General features: G+C 40.1%; 1 protein-coding gene across 1 annotated transcript in view; it reads left to right on the top strand.

Annotated features, from left to right (window-relative positions):
• LOC131892295 (uncharacterized) overlaps positions 1 to 9,244 on the top strand; it is an 18,835-nt gene extending 9,591 nt beyond the window's left edge. Inside the window, exons 6-10 of the mRNA XM_059242097.1 lie at positions 1,690 to 1,926; positions 2,026 to 2,149; positions 4,061 to 4,228; positions 5,702 to 5,900; positions 8,904 to 9,244. Coding sequence (XP_059098080.1) covers positions 1,690 to 1,926; positions 2,026 to 2,149; positions 4,061 to 4,228; positions 5,702 to 5,900; positions 8,904 to 9,228 — 1,053 coding nt within the window. The 3' untranslated portion in view covers positions 9,229 to 9,244. The remainder of the gene's footprint in view (positions 1 to 1,689; positions 1,927 to 2,025; positions 2,150 to 4,060; positions 4,229 to 5,701; positions 5,901 to 8,903) is intronic.
• The last annotated feature ends 904 nt before the right edge of the window (positions 9,245 to 10,148 follow it).

Below are 10,148 nucleotides of genomic sequence, written 5' to 3'. Positions count from 1 at the left end.
TACTCAGAGCTGGGACGCCTGGGCCTAGAAATTATTCGTGCCTCCTTTAAATCAATTGTAAAACGCTCAGATTCGATTATCAAAGCTAAGGTGGGATATTGCGAATACGGCATTGATTTCTTATCTAAAAAATGACCCTGAATATTTCCGTGTTAGATAAATTTCTGCAAGTGCTTTCTAATGGATGGTTATGAAGCATTTACCCAGTCCCAACGCATATCGTCATCCCTGAATGTATATATCACTCAATTATGTGGTCACCTATGCATCGGGGTACGGTGATACTTTAAGTGTTGAGAGCAAATTCAAAGGGTTTTCAATCGTTTGGTACAAGTATAACATCGAAAAGGAACGATAGTTTGGAGTTTTTCTGAAATCCCAATTGCGAGTTGCCATACCTGCGTTGCAATTGCTATTGCACTTCAATTTTCATGTAATTGTCATTGTAATTAATTACATTTGAACACAGAGCATTTTTTATTGCAATGAGTTACAGAGAATTTCATTCCCTTGTATCGGTATACAAACCCGAGAATCTTTGAGGAAAAAAAAAAAAAAATGGAAAAGTTAGTATCATACCAGTGATTGAGCTTTTTCAATTATATGATGCTAAATTGACCGATGTTTAGTATAACATTATCTGAAAAAGATAATTTTGACTACTTTCTTTGGATTCCCAAACACAAATGTAGCATGTCGATAGGTCATGAAGTATTGGTTTTCAAAACAATTCTTTAGAAAATACTTAGTAAGAAGACGTTTGATACACTAATAACACAATTCAGACATTGAAGTAAATCTTATCAAAATCACACAGCACTTTCATATCAACCTTGAGTAAGGGTATATTGCAATCAAAAATGTAAATATTTTTTTTAAACAGGGTTAGCAAAACATTTGCAAATTATTGCAGTTTTTATATATTTTTAATTTTTTTACAATAAGAAAAGACGATGTAAGTGAAATGTAATTAAATAACAATTAAAGAATAACTGAACAAGTTTAAAAATAAAGTAATAATAACTAATAGGAACTATTAAGTAAATTTAAAAAGTTAGTGACACAGAGTTGCACGTCAACTTATTGATAAAATCAAACCGGCCACACCATGAATTGGTGCAAAAGTGCAAAGAAGCTAAGCTTATCAGACTTACGGAATTACGGAAGCATGTGTCCAAAAGGTAAAATAGGGGTGCCTACAACGGCCATGCTATTTGTCAGGCCACGGACTTCTAGGGATGTGGACTGCGAACGGAAGTCAAAATTTCGTATCGTCTAAACCGTCTAAACAAATAAGCAATTCGTACGACCACAAGCTCTTGTTGAATAGATGAGCTTGGCCAGGTTTGAGACCAAAACTATGCTTAGAAGACTCAGGAGATATGTCCAAAGTTATGTTGTAAACATTAAAATTAATTCAAATTTTTGGCCTGCTCTTGGTCAGCTAAATAAGCTTTTGACAACATAACTTTGAAACGAACCACTCGACAAGTCAATGATATAACAATAACCTGCCTTTAATTGAAGAGACCTACGCTTCTTATTTACGAGTAGTACCTTAATTCTAAAAGTGGCTTAGGGTTGCAATGACCAAGGTCAGGCCGATTTGACGGGAAGCTTGTTCACAGTCCATTTTTCTAGAAGTTCGTGGACTGGTCAAATTGATGACATTTTTGTCGTGCTTTCTAGTTGCTTTCAGGTCAGGCCCATTTATCAATTGGATATTTGACGGTTCACGCTGATTTGGTTAGTGCCATGGTTTTACGGTCAATTGTGTACGCCAATTACGACGAATATGCTGTTACCCGAACTCCACAACCAACACAGAACATTCTCAACTTGATCGAAGTATTTGATATGGCCACTTGGACTACTTTGGCAATGTTTTTATTGATCTTCACGGTCTTGAGTTTTATTTTTGCGAGGGTGAGTTATTGAAAATTAATGTCAGCGATAGACCACTGGAATCACGAGTCGGCAAATGTGCACCAGAACCAACTGACATTTTTTTTTAACTTTTAACAGGTGTACAACGGTCTTGACGCCAATCAATGCCGAAGAGTCAGTTTTCTGGAGATCTTCATTGTTCTGTTCAGTGGATTCACCGAGCCTGATCCGGTTGCATGGTTTAGCAAACAATGCAAAGGAGGTAAAGTAAAAAAAAAAACCTAATTCGGTTGCTTTTAGTTATGAAGAATTCCACTCATGATACCTCGCATTTTGTATAAATTAATGGAAAGGCACCTAATTAAGACGTTTAGATGAGGAAAAACATGCAAGCAACAAATAGTAAGTATGCCATGGATTAGGGCGAGAAGCTGTTACACTGAAAACAATTAGGGCCAGTCGGATCAATCGACCTCGAAAAAAGGTTAAATCCAGAAAAAAACACTTTTCTATCTTTACTGGCCTGGTTTGCCAAAATTCGAGTAATCTCACTTATTGAGCCATTTCCCCACTTTTTTGACTGCTTTTTACCATTGTCCACAGTTGTGCATTTTCACCCGTTTTTGTCATTTGGGTTCTTGCTAACTTGTTGTCATTCTCCCTCACTCTTCATCGTTGCACGTGCCCTCTTTTTCGCTCCGTCTATTCCACGTCCCGTCAACCATACATCTCGATAATCCGAAAGTAGATTCTACGTATGACAGGTCCTTTGCCAGGCTATTGTAATTTTGGCCATTCCTACCAGAAACTAACCTTGAGTCGTCAGCATGAGAAGAGAGGCGGGCAGTAAAACTAAGCTTTTGAAGCGGGGCAACGAATATTATAAACAGGAGGGGCCCTAAGATGGAGCCCTGGGGAACACCTGACTTGACATCATGGCTGTCACTAAGGGCACCCTCAACCTTAACAATTTGCTTCCTATCTTGAATGAGGCTTCTAATCCAATAAGGGCCCTTATTTGCAACGTCACACGGCCCAAAGAAAACGGGAAGAGGCACTGTAGATTGCTACACTAAATGCTCTTGCCTTGCCTTGAAACCAATTTCTTTTCCGGACATTATGTGACCCGAGGCAATAATTGAAAGTAAGATTTTGATAAAATTAGTCAAAAACAACACAAACGCACTATAATTCGATAACAAGGAATTGGCCCAATCGGCCCTTTATTTGGTAGAAGCTGAATGGCAAAGCGCCCTCTGGAGTGCAGAACGTAAAACATATTTCGTGCAGCGTAAGGGGGCTATGGGGTACCCCCATGTGGTTTCGTGAGCGCATAGGTTGAGATGCGATTTGCACCCAGTTACACTTGGTGTTTGAAATGCGACTGGGTAAAATTTAGTACTGTCGTAGTTCAAAATTTTCGTTCACGAAACCGCTTGTCTTGGATCCCAATGTCATGAAGTCTATTCAACAAAAGGCCATGATCTACTTTATCAAAGGCCTTGGCAAAATCAAGATGGACAACATCAACTAACTCATGTGCTCAGAACCCATGCTAGCTAGGAGGAAGGACTTCATGGACTTGATTATTCATAAGTCATAATTGTTCGGAATCTTACCCATAGAAAATTGGAAACGTTTCCCATAAGAGCTGATGGCTTATCCTTTGTGTCATTGTTCTTGGGCAATACATTTTTCATTTAACAATCTCTTGATAAAGTCTGGCTTCTTAGAGCGGAGTTTCTCGTTTCTACGTTTGATTGTGTTCACCCAGACGAAGCAGAGAGCACTTCCTCCGCCCAATGAAAAGGACTTTTGCGCATTAAACCGATTAAAGTGCAAGACGTTTGTAACAATGGACACAATTTTTCCTGCAACGGTTGACATTTTCTCCAGCTCTGCAGTTTGGGACGAATTCCACCATCTTTCCCCAAAGTGTCAATCAATATCGTTGTATCTCCTTTTGTTTTCGTGATTGGCCACTCCAAGCCTTAGACCATTCCTATCAACTCGGCTAGCTAGGGTTTGAACCAAATGTGTTATGATAAGTGCGAACCCTCATAAATGCACTGCGGTTGCCAAAACCCTTATGTTGGTTTAAATCTTCATATTTTTACCTGGAGTTTTTGAACGGTCACAACCAATGTTCACTTTTGCAACTTTTCATTTCCAGGATTGCTCCTAATTCTTATGTGGTCTCTATTCGGGTTTTTCATGACCGCGTCTTACTCGTCCATGTTATTGTCGTCTCTGACCTTGCCCTCATTCGAGAAAGTGGTCCAAGAAGCCAGGGACATCTTGGATCTTCAGAAAACAATTATAGTCGATCCTCACGATGATGGTAAGAAAACAGTTCTTCTTTTACAAGGACCGGTTTTCAGCGATATAATGTTCCCTCTCCGACACACAGAGGAAACAAACCCCACCATTAGAAATCTTATTTCACGGCTCTGTGTTCAAGAGTGGCCGGAATTTAAGTTTCCAGCCACTCGTGAAGAAAATAGACATTCTCTCATGTCAAATTTGGCTTCAGATTGCTTCGAGGGAAAATCATACCTTGAAAACCGGTTCTTGTAAAAGAAAAATGTCTATTCAATAGCGGCGGCCTTCTTTGCAAGCAGTTTATTCAAGTTAGGATGTGAAAGGTCAATCAATTGGTCAACTCCTTGAATGCGTTCGCAATTTCATCATGCCCTCTCTTGTGAAGAGAAGCTTGGGCAAGCCCTCATTGCTCTTCTGTTCGAACTCGGAGGGCATGAAATAGCGAACGCATTCAAGGTGTCTTGACCTTGTCGACTTTCTTGAAGCCCCACTTTTATAATCTCCACACAAAGAATGCCCCGGCAGGTGAATAAATAGCTATTTTCTAGATGTAGTCACGGACTTCTAGAGATATGGACTGCGAACGAGCTTCCCGGCAAATCGGCCTGCTCTTGGACATAGCGACCGGAGTCACTTTTCGAAAAAAGTAGTTCAATAAAAAAACGGAGATTTCTTCAATCAAAGGCAGGGCTTTTTTGATACTATTTCACTACAAAGTGGATCGTTTCAAAGATATGGTGTCAAAAGCTTGTGTAGCTGACCAAGAGCACGCCGAAAGCTTGAACTTTATATGGTGTTTACCACATGACTATGACCATGTCTCCTGAGTTCCCTAAAGCTAAGCATAACTTTGGGCTCAAACTTGGTCATGTTCATATTTTTGACAAGATATTGTGGTAGTATGGAGTGCTTGTTTTGAATAAAGTGAACGGTTTAGGAGATGACACATTTTCGCCGCCTTCCGTTCGCAGTCCATATTTCTAGAAGTCCGTAAAGTAGTAAAGGGCAGTTAAAACGGCTTTGTAACTTCAAGGGTTAGCCAATTTTGCCAACTGCCATTGGTTGGAAGATCAAATATTGGGCCAATGTAAACAAATATAAATTGCAAATATTCCATTCAATGCTGCAAGGGATTCAGTACCAATAACGGCTAAAGAGTCAGTATAACATGGAAGTTAGAAATAGTGACCAGGTTGAGGAACTGTAATAAATAGTGTATTGCGAAAACAGTCGAATTGAATAAGACAAAACTGATTCACCAGTATAAAAACGCAGCATTTCCTATCAATTAACGTAAGACTTTCCAATAACAAAGGTTGACAAAGCTGTTAACTATTTGAAATTCAATTTAACCTTAAAATTTATGAGGAGGCCCGCTAAAAGATATAAGGCCATCCGACATTCGTACTCTCTATGCTTCTTGTAAACTGGCTTCTTCTTGAGCAATTTATAGACCCTACATTTGTTCCCCTTGTTTTTGATTTGGTTACAGATGGTTATAGTCTTGAAAGATTGAAGGAAATATTCCCTGAGGACGTGGCACTCTGGGCCAATGATCACAAAGTGGTTTTGCTATTCGAGACATTGGCAGATATTGAAGATGGTGTCATCAACTTTGGTAAAGTTTATTTGGCTTCAAAGCGGAGCATTTTGGAACAATCAATTTTCAACAAATATTTGACTCAGATCAGGTAAGCTTGATCGACTTACACTGTTGTAATCTCATGAAGAGATTTCTCTTTGCTTTAGTATCCCTTGTCCGTTGGATTTCTTGACTTGGGACATCTTTCTCTCTCAATCTGCCACAATACCTTGCAATCATTGACAGCATTTCCACTCGGTTCTTCAACCCATTTTTTGGCATCTTGCCTTACATGAAGATGTCGTCAGGTCGTTTTAAGCCTGGAGGGAATGATGGAAACCCTAATATCTCTAATACAGCAAAAAACTCAAGTCCCTTAAGAGAAATCTACTTAAACGTTCATTGTCTCATCTCCAAAAAAGATACATGTAAAGTAAAATTTCCCGAAGAATTGTCTATGGCGCAACAAATGTCATTTATATCACTTACTGAGACCTGGCTTATACCTGGGGTCCCTGACGAGGAAATAATGATCAATGGTTTCACACTGTATCGTTCTGACAGGGATAGGCCAAAAAACACCGTCTTTCCACACGGTGGAGTGTGTCTTTACGTAAGAAATGAATATGTTACATCCACTACAAAAATTTCCAATGGAGAAATCGAGATCCTTATTGTTCGTATAAAACCCATTGATTTAACCCTGATTACTATATATTCTTGCTCTCTTGTCTTATTTTTCGAAGGCTTAATCTTCATCCCGAAAACGGTAGTTGAGTGGAATCTTAGCCCCCTTGGTCACATACCGTTCCCCAAGTCCTATTCAACTTCCTACCAAAAACTTGAGGATTTCCTGTTCGAGGGTAACCTGTCCCAGCATGTGGGCACCGCAATACGAGTCGACAGTGTATTAGATTTAGTACTTGCCAATGATCCGGATATGATTTTCACTATTCAAGTAACGCCAAGTGACCTTTCCAAACATAGCATTTTGGCAATATATACCACAATTCAGAAGAAAAAAAATAATCTCAAATTCCCAAAAAGAGTCTCAAAAACTGGACTTGTCATGAAGAATACTGGCCCTTGATAATCTCTACAATAGAATCCTTTGACCTTGTTCCCAAAATGGAACAGGAGCCTAACATTGACGATGTCATGACACTGCTCATGAGCTCACTTGAAGGTGCATGTGCCCAAGTAGGAGTACCTCTTTGGCGAAAAAGCAAATGAAGCGATTATTCCGAAACGGAGACAAAAGCTCTGCAAGAAACGGATGTCACTGGTAAAGAGGCTTAAGTCCCTGGATCGTTCATTTCCCAAAATGTTAAAAGTAAGATTAAAGACATCGACATTCTTTTGAAAAACTCGCTGAACAAGGATCAGCTGTGGAAAGAGAGGAGAGTTGTTCAAGATGTTCAAATCAACCCAAAAGCGTTTTACTCATACACCAACTCCAAACAGAAAGCCAACCAGCCTTTTAGGGCCCCTTAGACTACCGAACGATGAAGAAGTATCTAATCCAATCAATTTAGCCAATATCCTTTGTGATCAATTTGCCTCTGTAATGTCAATCCCAGTTGGTCATGCAGCAATGGACCCCCACTTGGGCCACAGCAATTCCTCGTTGGCAGACATTTTCATTGATGAGCACGATGTTCGTACAGCCATTAAAGTCTTTGAAGTTTACAAGAGAACCAATACCAGAAAAGTAAACTATCAGCTCCTCAACTCGTATGAGAACATCAAATCTCTCCAGTGCTCCAAGACCTGACGGCGTGACAACCAGTTCCCCTTCAACGCACCGCACAAGTCATTGCTCCAATGCTAACATCCTTCATGAATACATCTTTATCCGAGGGTCGGGTGCCCATCCATTTAAAAACTGCCCATATTGAGCCAATTTTTAAAGGAGGAGATAAGGATATACCTGGCTATTCTAGACCAATATCCCTAAAGTGAAATAAGGCCAAGGTCACGGAAAAGGTGGTTAAGGAAAAACTTCTTAATTACCTTGACGAAAAGAAAGCATTCCTTACCAACATAATGGGTTTCATGCTCATTTTAGCATAGTGACTCAATATTTTGCCGACGTAATTGAGGGACTACAACATAATGAATGTGTAGATGTTATTTACTTGGACTTTGCTAAAGCTTTTGACAAAGTAGACCACATTCCACTTTTAAATTGTTTAAGTAAAATAGGTATCAATGGAAATACGTATTCTTGGATCAAAGAGTTCCTGACCAGCCGTACCCAAGTTGTTTGAGTTGAGGGGTGCTTGAGTCGCACTTGCCAAGTCTCTTCCGGAGTTCCACAAGGCACTATCTTAGGCCCAATCCTCTGCATACTCTTTATCGCACCACTACATAAATTACCCCTTGAGATTGCAATCTCCTCTTATGCTGACGACACCAAGCTAGTGTATGGAGGAAATTCAGCGAATGGGACAGAAATGCAAAGCGACTTAGACACAATATGTGATTGGGTGCAAACACAGACCATGGAGTTAAATGGGAATGAATTCCGTATTATGACATACCACCAAGTTGGTATAGACCGCCCTATTTATCTCGATACTTACCGGAATTCATTCGAATCGGTAAATTCAATCTAGGATCTCGGGATAATCCTTCAAGACAATAGTAAATTTGAAGAGCATACACATTCAAAAGTGACCAAGGCTTTTCACACTTGTGGCTAGATATATGGAACATTCAAGTCCAGAGATGTACTTTCTAGGAAAACCCTGTCCAAATCAATATTCCAACCGCATCTCCATTTCATTTCATTCCCTTGTATCGGTTATAAACCCGAGAATCATCCAAAAAAAATGTGTTCGTGTTTGGTGTCTCCGTCGTTGCTTCTTTCCGGGAGAAAATTGTTTGGAAGGGAAGTGACCCCATGGGTTTCCAGAAAGTCTTCAAGTGCTCTCTTCGCAATCTTCTCCAATCCATTTGAGAAAGAGGACTACTCAAGGGTTTGCAGACCTGATATCGTGTGGGGAATTTGAAAATAAAAACGTCCCGTTTCTGACGTACGATCACCATCTGGCAATATTTTTGTACCACTCACCATAATTGACGTGGCTTGTTTTTAATTTCGTTATAGGTTTTCAACATACCCTATTACTTACGGACGCAATGATGACACTTTATATGTAGGAAAGGGATTTCCATGGACCGACCTTATCTTGGACGATATGCTTCGAATGTTCTCTGGTGGAGTGTTTCATCATTATTTCTATGATGGGATTAGCGTGGAAAGACTGCAGCTGCTGAAGCCTAGAAGCATTCCTGAATCAAGCTACGTCAATGCCGTCATAACCCTGGAACAAATAATGTTTATATTCTGGTTTTGGATGGCTGGTTTGTTCCTAGGGGGCTTTATTTTTTGCCTAGAACGAGCCCAATGCCCTGGATGGTCGTGCAAATGAACGAATAACAACCCTGCTCGCTCGAGCTGTCTGTCATTTCTATGACTCTGTTCTCATACAACGTAATCGGTCGTTGCCTGTCTGTTTTGTTTTTTCCGGAGACAAATTTCAGATCAAATTATAGCACCCAACATAGGAATATTCCCGTTTAAACATCACAGCTTCCATTAATTGTTACCTCAACTTCGAGAATAAGCGCAGGTTTACCCATTTCGGGTGCTAAAGTAACTACTATTCTTGAATCAAAATACTACAAAGAAATTTGGACCGACGTCCGGACACAAGTTGTTCTTCCCGGTCAAGGGCATGCTAACACCCTATTTATGTCGGTTGGTATTTCAATTAAAACTCTATGATAATCCATCGAGTAAGCAATAAGATATTACACTTTCAAAGGTTGCATTTGCAGTACATCCAACAAGTTCAGTGTCAATTTCATTGCCGACCAATGCACGCCAACAACCAGGATTCCTGGGAATGTTGAGCCGTCCGTTGCGTCGGTCCTATCATTGTGATGCGACGGTTCAGTCAGCTCCTCCAAATTTGACTTGGCACTTCCCTTGAGGCTGACCGGCTGAGGCTGAGGAACCGGGGGGGGGATCTCTAGCAGGACAATCGATCGCCTTGACTTGACTTGTCCTTTCTTTCTACAATAGGAACAACAACGAATCTGGTCCCGATGAAAAATACGAAACCTTATCTATTCAACGGAAATGAAATCTTGGGTTTCTTTCTTTGGACGTAACATCACTAATGTTCTCAAACTTATGCAAATAACACTTATTTGCATCTTTGGTCTGTTTTCACATTTATACGCCTATTTTTCGCCTAGTAATCTGTCAGATCATCGTGTTCTTGAGATAGGGTCGACCATTACTCAAAAGCCGGCGTGCTCTAGAGTAAAACCGGTCAAAAAGGTC

The sequence above is a fragment of the Tigriopus californicus genome, chromosome 12, assembly GCF_007210705.1.
Source record: "Tigriopus californicus strain San Diego chromosome 12, Tcal_SD_v2.1, whole genome shotgun sequence".
Classification (NCBI taxonomy): Eukaryota; Metazoa; Arthropoda; class Copepoda; order Harpacticoida; family Harpacticidae; genus Tigriopus; species Tigriopus californicus.
This window is presented reverse-complemented; position numbering and strand designations above follow the sequence as displayed.